Genomic DNA, 26,225 nt, shown 5'->3' on the forward strand with positions numbered 1-26,225 from the left:
AACAGAAGGGGCGAGAGAACCGACCCCTGAGGCACCCCACACTTGAGGGGCCTCATGGTCGATCTCTGCCCTCCTGCCAACACAGCTTGCGTCCGACCCAAACAGTGCCTCTCACTCCCAACCCCTCGAGGCACCGCAGCAGGATACCATAGTCAATGGTATTGAAAGCCACCGAAAGATTTAATAGGACCAGAACAGAGGAATGACCTCTGTCCCGAGTCCTCCAGAGATCATCCACCAGTGCGACCAATGCCGTCTCCGTGCTGTATCTGGGCCTGAAACCCGATTGGTACGGATCGAGGTTCTCTGCTTCATCCAGGGCCACCGGGAGCTGACGTGCCAGCACAGTCTCGACAACCTTCGCAAGAAAGCTGCTCAAAACAGCTGGATCCGGGGCAGGCTTCTTGAGGAGGGGCCTCACTACTGCCTCCTTCAAGGCGGTAGGAAAGCTTCCCTCCTCTATCACCGCCTGGATCCAGCCACATGTCACCTCCTGAGCTGAATAAACCAGCCAGGAGGGGCACGGGTCCAGTACACATGTGGCCGCACTCAACTTCCCCATGATCCTGTCCACCTCCCCTGGGGTAACAGGATCAAACTCTTCCCAAAGCACAAGACCCGCCTCTTCCTCACCGTCTGATCCTGTCCAGTCAGAGTCCAAGCCGTCCCGAATCTGAGCAATCTTGTCCTGCAGATACTGGCCCAACTCCTCAGCTCACCCTCGTATCGGGTCTTCCCCCGCCCTCTGATTCAAGAGGGAGCGGGACACCTGAAACATGGCGGCCGGGCGATTCTCTGTGGATGCGATGACATCGGAGAAATAGCAACGTTTTGCCATCGCCAATTCCACTAAATAGGCCCGTGTAAATGATCTCAATTGTGACCGGTCAGATTCGGAACGACTGGCCCTCCAACTGCTCTCTAGGCCTCTCCTACATCGCTTCATCCCCCGGAGCTCCTCGGTAAACCATGGGGCCACCCGGGATCTGCGACAAGTTAGAGGCCGCAAAGGCACGACCCAGTCCAGAGCCCCGGCAGCGGCCTTATCCCAGGCATCCACCAGGGTTGTGACCGGGGCATGGGAGAGAGATAGAGACATCATCCCAAGCTCTGTCTGGAACCTCTCCGGGTCCATCAGGCGCCTGGGGCAGAACCAGATGGTTGGTTCCGCTTCCCAGCGAGGAGGGGGTGGCATACTGGAAGCCCAGCCGGAGAAGATGGTGGTCGGTCCATGACGGGATCAATAGCAGTCATTCCCCCACCAAACTCCACCCGCCACTGCTCCGAGACGAAAACAAGATCGGGCGTGTGGCCCCCCTCATGTGCCAGGCCCTGAACAATTTGAGTCAGGTCCATGGCCACCATGGAGGCCATGAACTCCTGAGCCACCCCCAACGCCCCACCCAGGGACGGTAGATTGAAGTCCCCCCCCAGCACAATAAGTCTGGGAAAGTCCACCACCAGCCCGATAGGGCGTCGAGCAGCCCGGGCAGGGCTGTTGATATGCAGGTGGGAGACAGGTATGCAGTCAACAAGCCTCACTTCATGAGGAGGGTCTCACACCCATTTCTCCTAGGAGCAGTGACCTCTCACGGACTAAGGGTCTGCCTAATAACAACCGCCACCCCTCCTCTCCTATCCTGGGCCCTAGGTTGGTGCAGCACCCGGAAACCTGGTGGGCAAAGTTCTATCAAAGGGACACCTCCCTCCAAGCCCAACCAGGTTTCCGTGATACAAGCCAGGTCTGTGTTTTCCTCCTCAATCAAATCCCGAATGAGGGGAGCTTTGTTAACCACAGACCTGGCATTAAAATAGACTAACCTGAGCCCAGCGCCTCCCTCTCTCAAACCCCCAGTAGGTCGGATGGAACCAAGAGGGTCGGAGCAGACATCACCACTTGAAAATAACGGGGGCGATCTCCCAGATATCTATACGGCCCTCGGTTCATCCATCTGCCACCATTCCCCATCACTACCGGGATCAATGCTCCCACTCTCTGGGGACAGGCAACCCCAGTCCCGCTCCAATCTCACCGCCACCCATCCATGGCCTGGACTGCCATTGGTCCGGAGGTGCCCCCCCCCGACACCTGCCGGATATCATAACCCTCCCCCCTCCCCAACCCCCTAAAAAAATTAGCTAAAAAACTATACAAAACCCCTTTCTTCGGGCTCCTAAGGCCCATATGCCACCTCTTGGGATCCCAGGACCCGTCATGAAGGTAGATCTTTGCCAGGCCTACAAGCCACTCCCAGGAATGGGGGGAATTCCTGAGAGCAACCAAATCCACGCTCGCATATTTTAAAACCATGCCCGGTCATAGAGATGGGTACGCCCATGGTGAGTGTGGCATGGCCAGATCCATCCCAACAGCAGGAACCTACATCCCCGGAACACCCTCTCATGGCAGCTGGGGGTGACTAAAGCTGATAATCTTAATTATAATCCACCTTGCCTTAAAAATCTTCAAATGGCTTACTCAATACTTCCAAACCGTCAAAAAAACAAAAACAAAATAGAAAGGCCTTCCAGGTGTTCTTTATCTTTCACTATTTCCTTTGTTCTCTTTGTTTTTCTTGTGTTATGAATTAATCAATCCTCACTTGCTAAGGTCGTTTCCCACCATGTACTAGTATAATAACTTCTTTCACCAGTAGATGGCACCCCCCCCCAAGTTTCAGCATTAAACAGAGCAAAGTTAGAACAGCTGACTGTCGGAAAAAAATCAAGAAAAGATAAAAAGATTCCTTTTTCTTTATATGCTTGCTTCCAATAATCAAACAATGTTATCCACAAATTAAATCATTTTTCGCACTACTACAAGTTCCAGTCTGGGTTTTCTATATTTTAAAACTTCATAGTCTTCTATTAAAAGTTTGTTTCACTTTTGGGTCTATAATCTTTCTCCATGTGTTAATTTGCTGCTTTTTTAATGTTTTGGAGAGTATATTTTTTTTAAAAAATATTTTCTTTGGTTTTAGATCTTTAGAAGTTGAAAGTCATCTCACCCAGTTTCAATCCTCTGTCCACAAACTGCTCCACATCATAATAATCTTGCCCTTCTCTCGATCAAGAGGGTTTCTTTGGATCAAATGAGGAAATTGCTGTTTTCTTGCAATCTAACAGTAACAGAGTTGGAAGGGACCTTGGAGGTCATCTAATCCAACCCCCTGCTTACACAGGAGACCTGTACTAGGGATTTGAACTGCCGAACTGCCGACTTTTCTGATTGACAAGCTCAGTGTCTTAGCCACTGAGCCACCTAGTCAGGCAAAACATCACTCCTTTCTTCACCACCCCTCCAGGGTGGCTTTGACCCCATAGGGTCTTCTGGTAAGCAGGTATCGGTTGGGTTTTGCGGAGCTCCGCTATCCCATATCTGTCCCACTGCAACTCCAATCAGTGAATCCGGCAGTCAATTTTCTATAACCTAGAAAGTATTTGAAGAAAGAAAATGTCAATAAGATAATCAGCAAATATAACAAAGTTTAAAAGAAATGTTCTGGGATTTTGTGCTCTAATATTGAGAATAAAAATCAGGCTTTACCATAAAGTTTTTTTCTAATCTCCAGGGATAGAACAGTTGGGCTATCTAGAACTTGGCATACGTTAACTTTGATTATAGATTTTATGCTACCCCATTTTTGTATTTCTTTACTTCCTGGTTAACTGGATTATGCTGGATTTCTTTTTTTAACTTTCCTATTATTTATATCAACAGCAAGAGGTGCTTTTGTGGTATAGGCTACTTTGTTGAAGGCTTTGAACCATTTTGCCCTGAAGCAGATGTGCTATTGGAAGGAAGGAATACATGTGACCTGATGTGTGAGAGGTCAAGCAGTCAGGTGATCTCACTCTCATTCATCGAGAGGATTGCAGTGGTTAGAGTTATTCAGTAGCTTTATCTCTCTGGAGTTTCAGGAAGCAATACTTCACTTCTGCTATCCTCCATATTTACCAAATATTTTTGATCTTTGAAAAATGAAAAGATGTTCACTTTACATTCTGTTTTCTTGCAGCAAAATGAAGGGATCTGACAATCAGGAGAAACTGGTATATCAGATTATAGAGGATGCAGGAGATAAAGGTCTGTGTCTGGTTTATCTGGTATCTTGCTTTAATGTTTCTTTGTGAAGTGCAATAGCTAGTCTGTTCTTGAATATGGTGGAATTCCAAAAGTATGAGAAAATTACTGATTGTTTGCTGAGTAAATATAAATTGATTTTCCTGTGATCAAGGACTAGGAGGGGAAAAATATATCAGAAATGAGCATTTCTATCATTTCTTAATTTGTAGAAAATATATTGAATATGTAGTTGCCTTGGCAGCTGTTTCTATTCTATCTCAGAGCAGGAAACCTGTCTGGTGCAAACAATCCCCACATGAAGAGTTCAATTAGCTATTTTATTGCTCATAATATAAGAAATTTCTCAGACTGGTGGTTTGCCACTCTAAATAAGGTTCAATGGCATTCAGGCGAGGGCATTGTACCTTGTCCTCTTGTGCTTGTGTAGAGATATCAGATTAATTCCCTGCTTGACTTCTCTTCCTGGTTTGCCCTTCTGCAACATCACCTTTGGTGGTCAAAGCCTGCATTTGTCCTTTGGAACAATTACATAGTTGTATTTGCATAAAACTGAGTGGGGTCTAGATAAAAAGTGATTGAGATGCTTGTGATTATTAGTTCCCAGATTGTCTTTGGTTGGTTTATTGACTGATTAAAAAGAACGAAAAACAACTTCAAATTGTGCCCATCAGCACAAAGAAGGTTTTATTGTTCTTAATATTTTTATTATGTGACATCATCATCCATGCATCTGGAATAAAAAACACACAAAACTTTCTGTTTTTGAGTTTCTGTTATGAGAACTGATACCATGTTTTCCTGAAAATACGATCCGGTCTTATTTTCGTTTGGGCCCCAAAATAAGCACGAGGTCTTATTTTCGAGGAATGTCTTGCCTGCTTACCTTGGGACCACCACAGCCACCTATGCATCTGTCGTACCGCTGGCCAACTTCTGTGTCCACTCGTGGCCAGACACCGTGTGGCTCATCACGCTGGTGCTGCCACTCACGGCAGGACACTTCTTGATGCATTGTGCCAATGCACATGCGAGCAGCAGCACCAGCGCGACAAGCCTTGTAGCGTCTTGATGCGAGCGGATGCAAGTGACTGCAGAAGAAGTCGGGCAATGGCGCGAAAAGTGTCGGGGCATGGGAGACCTGGCTATGGCGGTCCTAAGGTAAGTGAGTGCAGGGTGTGTAGGGCAGCTCCCCCCTCCCCCCACTCTAGCTTGATTTTTACACCTCCTCACCTGTTCTGCCCCAGCTACGGATCACAAAGAACACAGCATACACAAAGTCTGTACAAACCTTAGTTTACTAATTAAGGACTACTAATGAGCTTTCTTAAGTAGTTGTTTGAAGACAAGTACAGTTTAAATCAGTCTTTTCTGAACAAGGGCTGTTAATTTAACTTCATTAACAGTTGACAAGAATCCAAAGAATAATAACTCAATTCTGAGGCACAGTATTTCAGATAACTGTAATCTTACTGTGGTTGGCAGAATGCCCAGAAGCAATTTGCAGGAAAACTGACGAGAGAAACAAGAGCCAAATCAAACGTTTCTGGAATCAAGACACGAAGGAATATGAACAAAGTTGTTTCCTGCAAATTGCATCAGTTGTTGTCCTTCCTTAAATAGGCTAGGGGAGTGGCCAATTAGCCCCAAGTGGTTCCTCCTCCTGAGGAACCACTCCTGCCTTTTGGCAGCTCTGCGTGCCTGTGCATCGAGAAGAGGCTCCTCCTCTTCTTCCTCTTCACTTACGGGAGCGTCTGGAGGTTCTGAAGGCCCTGGTTGAATCCCCGCCTCTGGCACCACATCTTTTCCAGCCTCCTCGTTGTCTGACTCGAGTGCCAGCTGCACAGGCTGCTGGCGCAGCACCACACCAGCCTCCTTGCTGTTGGAATCAGCTACTAACTGCACAGGCCGCTGACGGGCCACAACATCACCCTAACTCGTACAACCATATGGTGGATGGGGCATAACTAAGGCTTAATTTTGGGGTAGGGCTTAGGCACAGGATTGAAAATCAGGCTAGGGCTTGTTTTTGGGATAAGTCGTATTTTTGGGGAAACACAGTAATAGCCACAATTAGTATTGGCTATTTATTTAGAACCTGTTGGTGACACAGCAATTGCTATTGCTCTTTATACAGCAATCTTAAAACAGTCTTTCTGTGAGTCATTGGATCTATGTAGCAATAGCATTTAGACTAATATACCGCCCCATAGTGCTTTAAAGCATCCTCTTGGCCGGTTACAATGTCAGCATTATTTGCATATTACCCACAACAATCTGGATCCTCATTTTACTGATCTTGGAAGGATTGAAGTCTGAGTCAATCTTGAGCCCTGTCAGGATTGAACTCCACGCTATGAGCAGAGTTTGCCTGAAATATTGCACTTAACCACTGCACCATCAGGTCTACATCTACTGGTATGTACATCTTCTACAGTAAGAAGAAGAAAGTTAGAAATACAAATAATAATTGTGGAGAACCCAGGGCAGGATTGTTCATGGCCGCTAAAAAGTGTCCATGACAGGAAAGAAGAAGGTGAAATATGCTTCTAAGATGACCTTTTTTATGCAAGCTTGTAAGACAACAAAGCTTCTAGGGAAATTGCCATTCAGCAGCACTATTTCAGGGACGAAATAGTATGAAAGAAGTGTGTAGATTATGTGAATTATTGTTACAGTTGCTACAATACAGAAGGATCTTAACAGACTTGAACATTGGGCCCTATCTAATAAAAGGAAATTCAGTGTAGAGAAAAGTAAAATTCTACATTTGGACAAGAAAAACCAAATGCACAAGTATAGAATAAGTAGTAGCTGACTCAATAGTAGTAACTTCAAGAGAGATCGAGGTGATGTTCTGGTCCGCCAGCAGCCTGCGGAGCTAGCAGCAGAGTCGGACAGTGAGGAGGCTGGGGAGGAACATGGGCCAATCCTGAAGTCTGGGGAAGGCTCGGACGAGGGCTCTGCGTTGGAGGCAGAGATGGGACCAGGGCCATCTGGGGGTTATGTGTGGACTCCGAAGCCTCCAGAGTCGGACATCAGAGAGGCAGAGAAACAGGGGGAGCCTGTTCCTAGTGCATGCCTGCTGGGCTTGGAGGTGGTGTGCTCTACCACCTCTTCTCAGACTTTCTAGCTGGCCGCTTCGCCTCCTTCGGGCTGGGTGGAACTGGTGCTCTGGGTGGTGACGGCAGTGACCTAATAGACCTGAGTGAGTTGGTGGCAGCCTTGTTGGTGGCAGCAACCCACGGTGCTGAGGCGCATTGGATACGCAATGGGAACGTGCTCCATACATGGGCCAAGAGCAAGACCTGCGAGGGGGCCGAGATGACCAGTGGCGACCTACTCTGTTAATGGGACGGAGTAGGCGGGCTGATGGTGTCTGGCAGCAGCCGCCCACTGCCTGCCTCATCTAGTCTGGTAGCAGAGGCCCAGGGGATAGGCACACGGTCGCCTGCCCGTTCCAGCCGTATGGAATAGAGCAGGTGTGTCCGGTGGTCCGCATCATGTGCCTCCCCCCCAACGCGTGTGCAGACAAACACATGCGCGAGTCTCGGAGAAGCGAGTGGAGAGCCACACAGAGGCAGCAATGGGGGAGGTATCAAAACGTGAAGCCTCTGTCTGAAGCCTCTGGCAGGTTAAAAAAAAAAAACTCTGGAGAACAGCTTACTTTTTGTCCACCTACCCCTCCGTTGCCTCCACGCCTGATGCCAAGAGGGCAGTTCTGCTTCTGCCCCCCCCCGTAATGCCAGAACCCGCATGCCACCACCACTCACCTGCCACATCCCCCCCCCAGCCCCTGCAATCACCTATTGTACCTGGCAGGCAGAAGCCCCATGGTCATAAAAGTCCCATTTCCTCTCTTTGCCATCTTCTTCCTTCCTATGCACTCAGGAAGGGATGAGGGGAGCGCAAGATATTGGCAGCTTTCCCACATGGGGGCAGGGCACTGATCTGCATCCTGATGGCTGCCATCTGGGCCGGACTTGCCAGCCCTAGATCTGCGGCCCTGGGTGTGTGCATAGGAATGGCAAGCATGAAAGGACTGGCATCCTGGGTGAAAGGTGCTGAGGTGCCGTGGGCCGGTTCTTCACTGTTTCCAGGATAACCCTGCGGGCCAGATCTAACCACCTCATGGGCCGGATGCGGCCTGCAGGCCTTGAGTTTGACACCACTGCTGTAGAAAGAGTACAGAGAAGAGCAACAAAGATTATTAGGCGGCTTAAAACATAAGAAGAATGGTTGTAGGATTTGGGTATGTCTAGTTTAATGAAAAGAACATGTAAGGTCTTGCCTCAGCAGTACCCTCAAGAAAGCAGAACTCTTGAAATGGGCAGTATTTCAAAAGGAACTTTTATTGGGAGACAGGATAGCAAAGAGAATAGGCAGTATCTGAAGTTCCCGCGCTAAAATGTTAGGTTAAAAATTACTCGGTCAGACACCCACCCACCCCCGTTCAGTCCGATGTGAGCTAATTACCAGGTGTTGAGTTGCTCTGAGAACTTTAGGCTGGGAAGGTGATAAATTGTTCTCAGGTGCCGCGCTCTCGTCTTCTTCAGAGCTGAGACAAAACAGATGGCCCCAAGCCCATCCCTCCTTCCTCCCTCGCCCAGGAAGATACATTAAAATAAAGAAAGGCCAAAGCAGGTGACATGTTATAAAAATACCAAGCCCCCTCCTTCTGCCATAATCGTCTCGATTATATCTTGATAGGGATTTATTTGGATCCTGACAGTAGGACTAGGGGTGAAATGATAGCAGTGTTAACAAGGGGAGAACTTAACCCAATGTAGAACTAAGGAGAAATTTCCTGACAGTTAGAACAATTAATCATTGGAATGACTTGCCTCCAGATGTTGTGGGTGCTCCAACACTGGAGGTTTTTAGGAAGGACAACCATTTGTCTGAAATGGTATAGGATTTCCTGCTTGAGCACAGTTGAACTAGAAGACCCCCAAGATCCTTTCCAACTCTGTTATTCTGTTATTCTGATAAAATTATAATATTGTAGGAGAAAGAGTGGCTGTGTACCTGGGGGCAGAGAAAAAAGAGGAATCAGCCTAGAATCCACTTCCAACCCCTCTTGAATTTTGTTGGCCTTTACCTAATGGCAAAATACTGTAACCATTAGTTGGATAGATTCCTGTGCATAGGCATGATGTCAACCCTGAAGCAAACCTGGCTGAGGCCATCTTGGAGGCTTCAGGGTTGCCACAAGGAAGAAGGGACAGGGAGGTGGGAAATAGATAGTTGAAGTTTTGAAACAAAAAGTTTTCCTGTGGGAACCAAGGACGTTCCATCAGGTGGCTGGGGAGAGGAGGAGTGGGCCAGCACCTCTATTCGATAATGTGACTGATGACTTGGGGAAAGGGGAAACTTTCACTTTTTAATCGGGTGAAAACCTCAGGAACTTCAGAATTGGTTTTCATGGAGAGGGCGTGGCTAGCATCGGGCGATACAGTGTGGATTCTGGAGCTCCAGAAGATATCAATATCCCAGCCAATTTTGGGGATCCCTAGGGATCATAGCTGTCTTGTAGGGACAGTGAAGAAAAAAGATGCAGGCTGGCACGGATAGGGAAAGAGCAAGTTCCCTGAAGTGCTGGCATTAGTCTTCGACCCATCAGCGAAGGAAGGCAGCCATGAAGCTGTCAAAAGCTGGAGCGGCCACAATCAGAAAGAGGAAGTGCAGGAGTGGTGATTGTACAGAGTATTGCTACCGGATGAGTAATTGGCCAACTCACAGGTAAGAAGAAAAAACTTTTAAAAGCTTGAAAGAAGTCCCAACGAGCAATTAGCAGCTAATTTGCACTTGGGAATTTAAGCGGAGGAAAAAAAAAAAGAGGGACTTTAAAGTTAAAACGAAAGCCCTAAAAACAACCTTCCACCTGGATTTAAAATCGGATTTTGAAAGACAAGGGAAAACAAGACAAGGGAAAAGGAGACAGAGGAACATTTTTTGAAACAATAAAAAGATTTAACTCGGAAGAGAGGAAACGGGTGTTACAAAATGGATACTTTGTTGCTAAAAGAGTTGTGAATTGAAGAGAGACATCTGCTGGAGGAGAGATTGTGGGAAAGAGCCATAGGCGTATACAGCTGAAAAAATTAAGAGAAGCAGAGAGGATGAGGACTGAGATTGTGATGGCTCAAGTGAGCATTTGAACTGGACACTATCTGGAAAGAAAAAGGAGATATCGCATGGACTTTGAAACTAGAAGTATAAGTAAATGAAAATAATAAATTGGAAAATTCTAGCCTTCTAAAGGGACAATATGGAGAATTGGGAGGATGAATGTGAGATATTAAGGGAGATGTTTGAAAAAATAAGAGAAGCATTTAAGGAAGCAGAGGATTGGTTAGAATGCAAGAAAAAAGAAAAAGAAAAGATGAATGAGAAACAAGAGAAACAAGGAGAAAATATTGAAAAGGAAATAAATGAAAATAAAGTTAAAGATGATCACACTGGGATTAACAGATAGAATAAAAATGGATAAGAGAGAATACATCTCAAAACTGAAATGAAGAGAAATAAATGGGGAAATATTGAGAGGGAAAATTAACAGAGTGAAAATTAAAGAAAAGAGGCAGAAAGTGAGATATAAGAAAAGGAAGAAGAAGAAGGTAAGGGAATGGGAGAAAGGGAGGAAAGCATCAAGAAGTGGGATTGTGGAGAGTTTAAAAGAAAAATGGTTAAGAGTCAGTGAAAATATTAATATGTTAATAAAGAGAAGAATGTTAGTTCTAGAAATTATATGTGAAAATACTGTTTAATGTAAAATAGATCAGTAGATGAAATGTGGAAAAAAATGAACTGTTTTTGATGTTGGAGGAAGCACTAAGTGGAGAAAAATAAAAGCAACAAAATAATTAATTGAAATTAAGATGGGAATTGAAATTGAAATGTAAAATTGAATGAAAATGAAATGTTAGTAAATGATGTAAAGGACAGACTTATAAGAAGTAAAAAGAAATACATTGTTAAAGGGAAAAAAGCAAGGATTGGAAGATTAGTTTAACAAAGGTTTCAAGAAAAAAATGCAATAAGTTGAAATATTTGTTAATAATTAAAAAGTGGAGGGGAATTTCAAGTAATATTTTTAATAAATGAGAAAGATCGGGGTTGCCTGGACACCATAGTGGAAAATATTAAATTGAAAATGAATACAGCAATAGAGAGAGATGAAAGAGGAGTAGAGAGTAGAAAGAGAAGGGGAGAAGAGAGAGGGATGGAAGAGAGGGGAGGAAGGAAGAGTGGGGAAATCAGAGTAAGAGAGAGGGCTAGTAGGAGAGAGGGAGGAAGAAAGGAGGAGAAGGAAAAAGGAAGAGGAAAGAGAGGAGCAGGAGAGGAAGGAAAAAAGAAAGTAAGAAGGAAAGAAGAGGGAGATGGCAGGATTGAGAAGAAAGATTACTGTACAACAAAAAAGATGAAATGGAAGAAAGGCAACCCCGAACATATATAAATATACTAAGGTAAAGAATGAATGGTTAAAAAATAAAAGAGATAAATATGAATAAGCAGGAAAATTAGAATTTGAGGGCGAATGAAGATGTCGTTTATATAAGTAAGCAAAGAAATATTGAGATATGATTAAAAAAAGGGAAAAAAGAAATTTGTGGCAAAAATTGTAATTGAGTAAAATGTATTTGAATTTGATAAATTGTATAAGATAAGATATGGCCAATACTCTGTTCAAAAAAGATGTGGGTGAATGTGGGGGGGAAAAAACCCAATAAAACTTGATTAAAAAAAAAAGAATTGGTTTTCAATAATTGTGCCAATATGATGTATCTAATAAATTGTTCTTTGAGGAATCTACCTGCCTCTGAGTTCTGCTTTTCATGGGGGCATTACTTGGAATGATATATAACTTCCAGTGTAACTGGAACTTCATGTGTGGTTCTGATCTTTCATGCCTGATAGTATCTCACATTTATCTTTTGTCTATTATTTCTCTATAAACCGCTTCTTGCACTAAGATCCATAAAGGTATTTGGGGTATAACCTGGGCTTTTATCTATTCTGTATTCTCAATATGGCACAATTAACGTAATGATTTTTAAAACCTACTTTAATGTTATCATGCCAAAAATATATCACCAACATCTCAATTAATGTTCCTACAATTCTAAAGGTCTCTTATTTCTTTTCTTTTTTTTATTGAAAAGTTTTACAAAAAAGAAATACAGAAATTTCCCCCCCATGTTCCCCCCCTTCATCCCACCCTCCCCCCCGACTTCCCAGAGCAAAATACAAGGTATTTCATTTAATCAAACATAAACTAGATTAATCTACTTATCCTCAAAGTACTGCCTCCCCCACTGAAACCTTAACTCCACTACAAATAACCAAATACTTCTAATACTAACATTCATTCATAAGCTATTTGATATTTTCTTGTCTGATACTTATTTTGAATATAATCAATCCATCTTCTCCATTCCGATACGTATCTTTCTTGAGTGTGGTCCTTCAAATATGCCGAGATCTTCGCCATTTCTGCTAGGTTTGTTACTTTCAATATCCACTCTTCAATAGTAGGCAAAGAGTCCTTCTTCCAATATTGAGCTACCAGCAGCCTGCTGATATTAAGTTCAAAATCAGTTTAGTCTCTGAAACTGTACAGTCCGTAATTATACCCAATAGAAACAATTGAGGAGTAAATTTCAACCTTCTTTTCAAAATGTTCTGCATCACCCACCAAATTTTTATCCAAAATGCCTTGATTTTCTTACAGTTCCACCATATATGATAATAGGTTGCATCATTACATTCACATCTCCAACATTTAGCTTGCAAATTCGAGTACATACATGATAATTTTTTAGGATCTAAGTGCCATCTATAAGACATTTTATAAAAATTCTCTCTCAAGTTTTATGCTTGCGTAAATTTAACATTTCTGACCCAAATCTTTCCCCATGTTTCCATCATCACTGGTTCCTGAAAGTTTTGTGCCCATTTTATCATACAATCCTTAACCAATTCTGTTTCTGAGTCTTATTTCCAGTAATGCATTATACAACCTTTTAATATGCATCTGACTTTGATCTCTAATCTGTTTCACCAAATTTTCCTCATTTTGCATAACCCCAATTTTTTGATCCTCCCTCCATCTAGCTTGAAGCTGACCATACTGAAACCAAGTATAAATTATCCCTTTTTCTTTTAATTAATCTAGAGATTTCAGTTGCAACTTACCCCTTTCCAAAAGAAGAAGCTCTTTATAGGTAATCACCTCTATTTTTTGCTCTATACTTATATTTTCTATTGCATGTCTGGGATTTGCCCATGTAGGTATCTTATAAGCAAGGGGTTGGAAATTCCTTGAGTGCCCAGTCCCACGGTGGCCCCTTCTTCGTTCTCTCCTTTTCCCTCCATCTTCACTGAGTCTTCGCACCACCCAGGGTTTAGATAGATGCTGGGGCTCAGTACCCCCAACAGCCCCTTTACGGGGTGCCGTTAGACAAAAGAGAGATTCGGGATAATGTCAGTGTTCCAGAAAAACCCCAACTCCAAGTAAAGACACAGAAGCAAGCATTTTTCAAAGTCCATTTTACTAGAATATGCAAACTGGCACATCTGGGAAATCCCAAATCTGAAAAGCCCGTGTTTTCCTTCAGTAAGTCAAAGCTCCCAAAACCATCCCCTTTCTCCCCAATCGATCACGTGCTCCAATCAATGTCCGTTCCATCTCGACCCAGCCCCCCGACCACTCCTTCTCCAGATGCTGGATGCCCTGACCTTGACCAACAGGAAGAATGCTATTATGTCTACTAAACCCCTCTCCTAAATCCCCCCTCCTACTTTCCCACACATCAGGAAGTGGCAATATTGAAGCTTCTGGCCTAATATGGCTTCCAAAGCTGACAATAGGTACTGCTCTACCATTGCATTGGCTTGTTCTGTGGCTCCGTTCATGCTCGGATGAAACATGGAACTAAGGCCCTGAGAGGACCTTATTAGCTTTATGAATTCCCACCAGAACTTAGCTGTAAATTGCACACCTCTGACTGAGATGATGTGCTTCGGCACTCCATGCAGTCGATAAATCTGCTGCAGAAACATCTTTGCTAGTCTGTGGACTGACGGCTCGGGCAGGCTACAAAGTAAGCTGGCTTGGAGAAGAGATCAATCAAACAAGGCCTCCAGGGCTGATGCGATCCATATCACAGTATTCCCTTCATTTTTTAGAAATTTGACTATGAATTTCATTGCTATCTCCTCCCAAGTTGGGTTGTTTCTGCTACCTGCTGCAGCAAAGCTGGACTCTTCCCTGGCCTCTTTTTCATAGCTGCACACACAGTGCAACTTTTTACATAGCTCTCTATGTCCTTTTTCATTCCTGGCCACCAAAATTGCCACTTAGCCACGTATAAAGTCCTTAGGAACCCAAAGTGGCCAGCCTGTTTAGCATTGTGGCTTCGCTATAAGACCTGTATTTGTAGTCTATCAAGGACATGCAGCTTGTCCCCTTTCCAGGCCATCTCCCCTCTCAGAGTCAATTCCCCTTGGAAGGCTCTGAACCATGCATCAGTCTGTAGCTCTTTCATCTGCTGTATCAAAGGAGGTTTTCCTTTCCCCCTGTCACCTGGTGGTTACTTGTGCTGCTAGCTGCTTCGCAGGGATAATGGAGCTCACTACTTCCTCTCAGATGCTTTTGTATTGGGGCATGCAGAATACTGTATCAGGTAAGAATTTTTTTCCTCCTGGAATGTATTTCAATTCAGAGTCGAGCCAGTTAAAATATTGGGCCCACTGTACTTGCTTGGGGGAAAGCTTTCGGGGGATCCTCAGTGCCTCCAGGTTTTTGTGGTCAGTCTGTACTTCAGTGGGAATTTTGCTCCCCTCTAGGAACTGCCTCCACAACAACAATGCCCATTGCACTGCGAAGGCTTCCTTCTCCCATACTGCCAACATCTCTCAGTCTCATTTAGCTTTTGGTAGGTGTAAGCACATGGTTGTAGTTTCCCCTCCCTATTCTTTTGGAAGAGCACTGCCCCCACCGCCACATCACTGGCATCTGCTTGAATCGTCAATGTCTGCTCAAGATTGGATTGCTTTAGGACAGGCTCAGCTGCAAATAGTCTCTTGACTTTTTCAAACACCACTTGACATTCCATCATCCAGTTCAGCAGCTGGCTGGCTGGCTGGCTTCTCTCCCTCTCCTCCCGTCTTCAATAGCAGGGTAATTTTCTCAAAGGTTGAGATAAACTCTCTGTAGAAGTTTGCGAAACCCAGGAAGCTTTGTAACTGTTTATGGGTTCGTGGGGCTTGTCACTCCAAAATGGCTATCACCTTGCCCGGGTCCATCTCAACTCCTTGTCAAGACAACCTATATCTCAGATAGTCCAGGCCAGTTTTATGGAACTCACACTTTAACAACTTGGCATACAATTTAATATTTAAGAGCTTTTTCAGCATTTGTCTCACCAGTTTCACATGGCCCTCCATTGTCTCAGAATAGATGAGAATGACATTCAGATACACTAGGATCCTTTGTATAGGTGCTCATGCAGCACCTCATTAATTAGCTGCACGAACATGGCAGGGGCTCCCTGTAACCTAAAAGCATCACTTTAAACTGGTAGCATTCCAATGGGCAGTTAAAAGCAGGTTTCCATTCATCGCCTTCCTTGATTCTCACTTGGTAGTATGCCTCTCTCAGGTCCAACTTGGTGAACACCTTCCCCTTGGTTAAGTGTCATAACATGTCTTTCATGAGGGGGAAAGGGTACATGTTTTCTACTCACACACCATTTATTCCCCTAAAATCAATGCATAATCTTAACAACCCATCTTTCTTCCCTTTGAACACCACCAGGGCTGCCACTTGGGATTTGGCAGTTTGGATAAATCCCCTAGCTAAGTTCTTACCAATGTAGTTCCTCAGCTCCCCTATCTCTTTGGGAGTCATGAGGCTTGGGGACTTTTGCCCCTGGCAAGATCTCAGTGGCACAGTCCATGGGTCTATGGGGGTGGTAGGATATTACACTCCTTCTCACTGAGCACCTCCACCAAGTCCTGGTATTCTTTGGGGATATGCTGAGTTTCTAACAATTATTCGGATGCCTCTTTTATGTGCTTGGGTTCTTTTTCCTTACCTCTCTGCTGCTTGAGCTCATTTCGCTCTTTCTCCATGGAGGTGGGACCAGGTAGAGATCCTGTTTTTGTTTTTGTTTACTTTTTTGTACCTGTTCCAGAGCTTTGTGTACTCCTGGCCAGATGCTTTTTATATTATCCATCCAAGTGGTTAAAGTAGGGGAAGAGGGAACTTTTTGAGGGTTCTCAGGCATACCTAAATATTCAATCCCAGAGGTTACTTTAAAAGATGAAAACCCAGTACTACTATGTACAGAATTATTGTAGGCTACTTCAGCAAATGGCAATAGGTCTGCCCAATCATTCTGTTGATAATTTACATAGCATCTTCGGTATTGTTCTATCATTGCATTTGTACGTTCCGTAGATGCATTTGTACATGGATGAAAACGAACTGAGTCCTTATGACGACCCTCTTGATCTAATGAACTCTCTCCAAAATCTTGCTGTGAATTGTACCCTTGGTCTGAGATGATATAGTTAGATATCCATGAAGCCTGTAAATATGCTGCACAAACATCTTGGCTAACTTCCTCATTGAGGGAAGCTTTGGACAAGCTACCAGGACCGACGGATTTTTTTTTTAAATCAGATTTTTAAAATTTAAATCAGATTTTTTTATTTAAATTGGATTTTTAAAATTTTTATCAAATTTATTTTAATAAAATGCTTTTGGAGCAACAGTCTATCTAAAGATAGTTTTCTATTTAAGATACATTAATAATTTAGTTTAGCATGAAATGGAGCTTAGTTATGTAGCATGAGGCTGTATAATCTGCAATATTTACATTTTTGGTAAACTCTTTCAATAAATCCAAACTCTGCAAACTGAGATAACATGCACTGCATTGATGCATTCACACAATTTCACAGTAACCATGAGATAAATCATAAAACAAAGTTCAGGAATATTCCTTTATCCCATTGTTTTGCAAATCTGTGTACACTACAAACTGTATGAGAAATGCACCTGTACTACCAGGCTCTAAGTGTGAGGAGGAAGGGCAAGTAGTAAAAATGGAAGTGAAACCTTCTAAGCAACTTATAAATATAATACTAAAGAGCACCTGTCATTTCAGATCCATCATGAGTCTTGTTGTGTCATTGCCGCATCACCAGCCATCCCATTAAAATGAATGGGTCTGTTGGTGAGTCAACAGCTGGTCAGAAGACAAGCCGCTGCGGGACAGAGGTGGCAGTTACTCTTTAAAAATCGTGATTTAAATCAACTTGATTTAAATCAAACCCACCCTGCAAGCTATGAAGTGTGCTTGCTTTGAAAACAAATGAACTATTGTCCATATTACAGTATTTCCACTACTCTCCAGTAATTCCACTATGAAATCCATAGCTATTTCTTCCCAGGGTCTTTTCGGGTCTATCACTGGCTGTAATAAACCTGGGGTTTTCCCAGGCAATCGCTTCCTGGATGCACAAACGAACAACTAGCCACATAGTCTTTTATATCCTTCTAAATTTTTGGCCACTAAAATTGTCTTTTCACAAGATGAAGAGTTTTCACAAACCCAAAATGACCAGCCAATTTTGGGTCATGTGCTCGGCTTTATACCACTGTCCTTTGACTATCTGGAACATGTACTTTGGACCCTTTCCATGCTAGACCTTTTCTTGTCATGAAATCATTTTTATGAGTTTGAAACCAAGTATCTTGATCCAAAGTCTCCTTAAACTTTTGCCTCAGAGGATCCAATGTAACTCTGGGAGATTTTTCCCTGCGCTAAATGCGCTGATGCAGCAAGCTGACTGGAAAGAATTATAGAATTCATCATTTCTTCCCTGGTACTTTTGCATTGAGGCATCCTTGATTTGTTTAGGAGACAACTTCCTTGGAGCCTCAAAAGCTTCTAGGTTTTTATGGTCCGTCCATACTTCAAATAGGATTGTACTATCCTTCATGAATTGTTAGGAGAGCCCAGCAAACTACAAAAGCTTTCTTTTCCCACACAGCCCATCTTTTCTCAGTATTGGACAGCTTCCTAGAAGTATATGCACAGGGTTGTAACTCCCCTTTTCATTTTTTTGTAACAATACTATTCCCACTGCGACATCAATTACAAAAGTCTTTTCTGGGTTTGGGTGCTTTAACAGGGGTTCCTTAGCAAAAAGTCTTTTTAAACGCCACCTGACATTTGGTGGTCAAGCTCAATGGTTTGACTGGGTTTTCTTTTCCCACTTTTAATAAATTGGTTACTGGCAAAGTGATCTGTGCAAAAGTGGGTATGAACTGTCAATAGAAATTGGCAAATCCCATTTCTATCCCTCCGGCTGAAACACGATACCCCAGGTAATCTAAACTGATTTTGTTTAAATTGCATTTTGATAACTTGGCATACAATTGATTGCCTAATAATTTTTTTAACATTGCCCTGACTAATTTTACATATTCTTCCATCATTTCGGTATAGATCAAAATGTCATCTAAATATACCAACACCCCTTTCTATAGATCCATAATGGCGAACCTATGACACGCAGAGCCATCTCTCTGGGCACGCCAGCACACGTTGTTCTTCTGGGTTCTGGTGCCTACATGCATGCCAGCCAGCTGGTCTTCAGTCCAGCTTCCTGTTTCCGGCTGGTCTTCAGTCCAGCTTCCTGTTTTTGGCATGCATGTGTGCTGCTCTTCTGGTTTCTGGCGCTCCCCTGCGCACACAAAGACCAGCTGGCCGGTGCGCATGCAGGCACGGGATCCCAGAAGAACAATGGGTGATGGCTGGCATGTGGTGTTGGTATATAGAGAAAGCCAAAATGCCAAATTCATGGATGGAGGCATATATAGCATTAATTCCAAAGGAAAGCACAGACAATCAATTCATTCAAAACCATAGGCCAGTCTCGCTGTTAAATGCCAACTATAAAATCCTGGCAACAATAATAGCAGAAAGACTAAAAAAGATATTAAATAAAATAATTCATTCGGATCAAAACGGGTTTTTACCCAAACGACAAATTAAGAACAATACAAGGATTATAAGGAATATTTTAGAATACTATGAGGCTCATCCAGATAAACAATTGGCAGTAATAATGATAGATGCACAAAAGGCGTTCGACAACTTGAATTGGCAGTTTTTAATTAATTGGGATGAAATTTGGCGAAAAATTTATAGAAATGATTAAGACAATTTATTCTAAGCAAACAGCAAAAATTATGGTCAATGGAGATCTTACAGAAAAAGTTGATGTAAACAAAGGGGTTAGACAAGGCTGTCCAATGTCTCCCCTCTTATTCATCCTTTCATTGGAAATATTATTGGCACAGGAAAGGGGAAATAAGGAAATAAAAGGGTTAAAAATTAAAAGAGAAGAATACAAAACACAGGCCTTTGCAGAAGACATGGCATTTATATTAGAGAATCCTTTGGAAACAGGAAAAAAACTCCTACTAGAAATAGGGAAATTTGGAATAGTAGCAGGCCTGAAAATAAATAAAAACAAAACAAAGATAATTACCAAGAATCTCATGCAAAGCCAAAACAAGAAATTAGAGGAAAAACTAGGAATTCAAATTGTCAAAAAAGCAAAGTACCTGGGCATTTGGCTCACAGCAAGAACATCTTCAATAAAGGAAGATAACTACTCAAAATTATTGCAACAAATTCAAAAAGATTTAGAAAATTGGACAAAATTTCTTTGATTGGGAGAATTGCCACGATAAAGATGAATATCTTACCTAAAATTTTATATTTGTTCCAAACAGTACCTATAAAATTGGGGAAAATCTTTTTTGACAAATTGAATAAAATTATTAGTAAATTCATATGGCTAGGGAAAAAGCCAAGAATTAAAATTAAAATGTTACAAGATGCCAGAAATAAGGGTGGCTTTGGCTTTCCAGACTGGGAACTGTGCCATCAGGGAATGGATAAATCTAAAGAATGGAAGAATTTTAACAATTGAGGGCCACGATTTGCAGAAAGGTTGGCATGCCTTTATTTGGGATGGAAAAGACAAATCCCACAAGTATTTCCAGAGGCATCAAGTGACGGAAGTACTATTAGAAACTTGGATGAAAATTAAAAGGAACTTTTATCCAAAAATCCCAAAATGGGTGTCGACAATGGAAGCCTTGGTCTATCCTAATTTAATTGATCTTAACAAAATAGTAACATATAAGGAACTGTTAGATGAATTAGGGGATTTGAAATCTAGACAAAAATTATTGGATGAAGGAATTAAAATTGATTGGTGGCCCTATTTACAAATACAAACAAAATATAAAAAAGATTTAGAAGTATATGGATTTCAAACTGACCAACAAGAAATGGACAAAATATTAACTGGGACCGATGAGAAAATAATTACTAAAATATATAAATGCCTCCTTCAATTCAAAATGGAGGAGAAAACGGTAAAGGAAACAATGATAATTTGGGCGAAAAACTATATTGAATTAGAGTATTGGGAAAAATTATGGGGAACAAATTATAAGATGACTTTGTTTGCCAACTATAAAATATTTACAAAATGTTTTATAGGTGGCATTTACCCCCGGCAAGATTGGCCAAGATATCCCCAAAAAATGCACCAAATTGCTGGAAATGCGATCATCAATATGGGACATATTTCCACATGTGGTGGACATACCCCAAAGCAAAGGCATATTGGTTAAAAATCCAAAAATGGTTAGAGGAAATGACAGGGGAAAAAATTGCTATGAAACCCGAACTATTTTTATTGGGAATTATAAAAGAGAAGATTAGGAAAGAAATTTATTACCTTATACTTCACATAATTCCGGCTGCCAGAATTTCATTTGCACAAAATTGGAAACAAAGATTTGTTCCATCAAATACGATGATCATAAAAAAGGTGCTAGAATGTGCAGAAGCAGATAAATTAACAATGGAATTAAAAGACCGAGAGGAAACGATTTAATATGAGACATGGAATAGATGGTATAACTGGTTAGAGAAACAATACAAACACCTCTACTTTAATAATCATCAGGGAAATAGGACCACTTACCAGTGGTTCATCCTCCTCTTCACTATAATAGAAAACTAGTTCAGTTTTTTCAGGAATCGGAGTTCTCTTCCCTTCATTGGAGGATGAGAGACCTTGTTGACCTGTTGAGCCACTTTGGTTCTTTCCTTGGGTTTTTGTTCTGACTTCTTTGGCTTCAGCTTACTTGGAGGGCGAAAGGTTGACATTGAATGTGGGGCAGGACAATCTACAGCTTGGTGTCCCTCCTTTCCACATAGGAAACATGCTCCCATCCCCTGAGGGGGTTTCTCTCTCTCTGGTCCCTGGAATATTACTCTTGCTTCCTCAACCAGCCAGTTGTCTCTCCACCACAGGATGAAATTGAAGATCTTGACCGGTATGCTGTCAGTAATCCATTAAATCTAACTCCACCTCAACTTCTGGTGGTGACGTCATTGTGTCTGGAACGAAGAGAACGGGGCTCCGTTCTTGAAGTTTCAATATTTCTGATCCCGGAAATATTGATCCCGGAGAGATCAATAGAAAAAAGAGGAATCTTCGAGGACCTCGAAGAGAAAAGCAATCTCACCGAAGGTTCAGGAGAAACCTAATTCCGATCAGAAAAAAACCCAGCCATTTTGGCTGGCCTGAAATGCTGACAACCAAATAGTGGGAAGGGAAAATCAAAATAAGAGCACATCGGAAAGAAAACGAATGAGAGAATGAGGTAATCGAAAGCGGTACAACCATAGAGTGGCAACAGTGAGCGGAGAGAGTGAGACTCCAAGCAAGTGGTGAAATGACAGCCAGGCAAGCGGCAACCAAACAGTGAGAGGAGCGGAAGAGCTAAATTGAGATTGACAGTGATGGTGCAGAAAGAGAAAGTGCAGCAGAAACAGAGAAACCCTAGAAAATAAACCAGTAAAAGAGTTGTGGATTATAAAATAAATTGACTACATAGAGGAAAATATCCAGGATCAGAACTGCGAGAGTGAGGAAAGAACTTGAAGATTAGAAGAAATACCAAGCAACGAGAGATGGTTTTGACAGCGTGAAAGACGAACGATCGGCAGATACGGAAACTTATAATATTGATGACTAGAATTTGGACTTGAAAGAAGTTTAAACCTTTAAACAAATGGATTGGCAAAGTAAATTGAAAAGACTGAACTAACTACATAAAAGTGTATCTTTTGGATATTTTGATACTTGAATATTTTGACATCTAAGATCAGGGATATTAAAAACAATTTACAGAGAAAAGAAGATGAAATGATGCAAGAGTGAAAGAAGATTGCAGAATAGAAGGAGAACAGACAACAAAAAACTGAAGTATATATATAGCTGTTTAATTTGAATAGAATTACTTATTAGTCATTAAGAAGAATTAATTGTGGGAATTTGGATTGTCACCCATTAATTAACGATTGGGACACATTGGTTTTATTGTAATATATATTAACTGTTGTTTAGTACCATATTTACTTAGTGATTGATTTACCTATTCAGATATCTATTTTAAACATCTAGAATTATATATTTATATATTTATTATATATTTACTACCTTAGATTGATTGATTATACATATTGCATTAAATATATTAAGTATAGTAATTAACTATAGTAAGAATATTAATGAACTGTTGAAGTCCTAAATTTTTCCCTCACTCCCCCCACTTATTTTCCTCTCCCTTATATAAGAGTTTAAACGTATAAGAATTTTTACAAATGTGAATAAGTATATGGAAAGTTACATAAAAATATTAATTATGTGACAGAAGAAGGAAGCTTTATATACTAAAGAAATTTATCCACTAAGGAGACAGGAGCATTAATACAGATAAAGTCACAATTTTCTTCTATTGGTTAATATCCTATCTGCATACTATATAAGCCAAATATTAATATCTATATTAATATAGACATATAAACATAAAGACCTCAAAAGTAAAGAAGTGTATGAAATTTTGGGAAAGAGTAAAACAAAAGGTAAAAATGACAACCATAGGCTCAAGATCGATAACTAAGATAAATAAGAAAACAACCTCAAACCAGACCACATTTTCAGCATCCCCTGCGCAGCAAAGATCAATTGACTCCATGCTAGGAACAGAGAAAGTAAAGACAACCTCCACCTTTAACATACAAAACATTCAATCGGTGTTAGCGATGATACAAGAAGGAATGAACAAGACACAAGAGTCCATCGCAAACAACCACGAAGAGACAAGAAGGAATCATAAAGATTTGAAGACGGATGTGGGAGAAATAAAGGACAATATCAAGAAAATGGATGATAAGATTGAAAAAATATAGCAGAACATTGTGAAAAATGAGCAGAGGATCCAAAAAGTGGAGGTAAAAATGGAACAAATGGATAGGAAAATAGAAATGATGGAACAAAACCAAACATCAATCAATAGAGAAATGGAAGAGTCAATCACATATTTAGGGATGGAGAAAGTGTCTTTCTACCTCAGGTTCCAGAATATAGTGGAACAAAAAGATGAAGATTTAGGAGAATTAATGACAGGGATATTAGCAGAAGCGACTCAGAGAGATAAAGAAGATATTTGAAGAGACATGGACAAAATTTACATAGTTCACACAAATTATGCGCGCAGGCACAAACTACCTAAGGAGGTACACATTAGATTTACCAAAAAAATCCATAAAAGAAGATGTTTATAGGAAGATGAGAGAAGAGGCAATCTTATATAAGGGAAAGGAAATAATAACTCTCAAGCAAATCCCAAGAAGAATAAGAGATCAAGGGAAGAATTATAACTTCTTAACGTCATAGTTAAACATATATAAAATAATGTTCCGCTGGCTGATACCGGAAGGGATACTGATTTCCTGGCAGGAAAAGAAATACAAGATCGACAGTTTGGAAAAAGCGCAAGAATTTTTTGATCATCATTTTGTGTTAGAAGAGGAGCAGGAAAGCAGGGAAGAACCAGAAAATAAGAGCCACGAGGAACATCGAACAGAAGAAGTAGAAAGAGAGCAAGAGGAAAAAAGAAGATTGGAGAGAGAAAGAATGGAAAGAGAGGGAGCGAGGGAAAAAACACAAATAATTATAAGAAACACAAGAAAGCTAAGAACAACGAATAGATAGAAAACAAGAATGGAACGGGAATTAAAAATAACCTCAATCAATATATATGGACTAAACGCACCAACCAAAAGAACACACACATTCACAAAACTATAAAAATTGGAAATGGACATTATAAATTTGCAAGAAGTTCACATCAAGAAACAACATCAAAAACTACTAGAGAACCAAAGACTAGGAACACTATACACTTCACTAGCCGATCAAAAAAAGAGAGGAATTGCAGTATATATCAAAGCAAATATATACAGATGAAGACAGAAGGGTTTTGGTGATAGAAATACAAACAGAATCAAAAACAATATTATTAATATCGATATATGCCCCTAACGGAAATCAAAATGAATTTTTCAAAAAAATACACAATATAGTCAAAGATTTGGAATATGAGAATATCTATATTATAGGAGATTTCAACGCGATTACAGACACAGAAAAAGATTACCAGAGTAATAAAAAGAACAAAACTAGGAAAAAAGTACTTCCAGATACATTCAAAGACATGGCACATGAGTTACAATTACACGACGTATGGAGAGAGGTGAACAAAGAAAAAAAAGTATACATTTTATTCTAGCCCGCATCAATTATCTTTTTTAAAATATACTTTATTAGTTTTATGGTTAAAAAACATCAAATCTCTACTAAAATCAGAAGTGCAGTGTTTGTACATATTTACAAAATATACATCAGGTATACTTCACACTTAAATTGCAAGAAATAAGCATACCCTAACATGATTTTATCCTATTATTTAACAATTCGTACCACTTTCCCCATACTACATGGTATTTTGATTTCTCATTGTTGTTTAGCTCGTTCGTTAGTTTTGACATTTCTGCACACTCTAAAATTTTATTTATTAAAATTTCCTCTGGTGGTATGGTTTTATCTTTCCAAAATTTCGCATAAACTAATCTAGCCGCTGTTGTAATATGAATTATAAGTTGAATTTTATCTTTAGTAAGCCCATTCTTAATTATTCCCAAAAGAAATATTTCAGGGGATAAGTCTAATTCTTCTTCAATTATTTCCCGTAACCAAATTCGAATTCTAGACCAAAACCTTTTTGTCATTGAACAGGTCCACCACATATGATAGAAGGTGCCAACCTCCTTACCACACTTCCAACAAGTTGCTGAAGCATTAGGGAACATTTTTGCTAATCTGGCTGGCGCTAGGTGCCACCTGTGGAGCATCTTATAATGATTTTCCCTATATGTTGCTGCTTTAGTCATTTTATAATTTCTATTCCAGGCCTCTTCCCAATCATTAAAATTTAAACTATATCCAATGTTTTTTCCCCAGATATTTAACTGATTTCTAGCTATATCCTCTGCCCTGTCCTTGTCTAATAAAAGGTTATATATTTTTGCTAACATTTTCTTTTCCACCCCCAACAAAATTTTGTCTAAATTTCTATGCTTTGCTTCTATGCCATATTGATCCCTATCCTTCTGGTATCTTGAATTTATCTGTAAATAATTCCACCAGTCTAGGTTAAAGCCTTGGTCTCTCAGTGTGTCCAGGGATTTAAGGTTCCCGTTTTCATCTAATAAATCCTTATATGTGCCAAATTTTGTAATGTCTCTTCTATTTGGGGAGGTCAGGGCCTCCATAATAGAAAGCCAATTTGGTACTTTGTAGCCCACATCAATTATGGTCTAGAATAGATATGGCTTGGATGACTACAGAACTTAGGAAAGAGGTAAAGGACATTGAAGTATCACCAAACACTTGGGCAGATCACAGTCTAATAACGGTAGTATGGAAAGGATACCGAAAACAAAGAAAATGGATGATGAACAAAGAAATAATAAAAGATAAAGAATATTCACAAATGATCGAGAAAAAAATGATTACATTTTTCCAGTTAAATATGAAAGAACAAACCTCACTCCAAAGCCTATATAAGAGGCCTTACTATCGCATACACGGCAAAGAAAAACAAAGATAAACAACAGATAAGAGA

The 26,225-nt window shown here is 41.0% G+C and overlaps 1 protein-coding gene across 1 annotated transcript in view; it reads left to right on the forward strand.

The window, feature by feature from the left end:
* POLR3F (RNA polymerase III subunit F) overlaps window positions 1–26,225 on the forward strand; it is a 153,065-nt gene that overhangs the window by 22,359 nt on the left and 104,481 nt on the right. The window contains exon 4 of the mRNA XM_070940861.1: window positions 4,020–4,087. Within this exon, the coding sequence (XP_070796962.1) occupies window positions 4,020–4,087 (68 nt within the window). The remainder of the gene's footprint in view (window positions 1–4,019; window positions 4,088–26,225) is intronic.

The sequence above is a fragment of the Pituophis catenifer genome, unplaced genomic scaffold, assembly GCF_029215685.1.
Source record: "Pituophis catenifer annectens isolate HBS135680 unplaced genomic scaffold, rPitCat1.0.hap2 SCAF_3, whole genome shotgun sequence".
NCBI lineage: Eukaryota > Metazoa > Chordata > Lepidosauria > Squamata > Colubridae > Pituophis > Pituophis catenifer.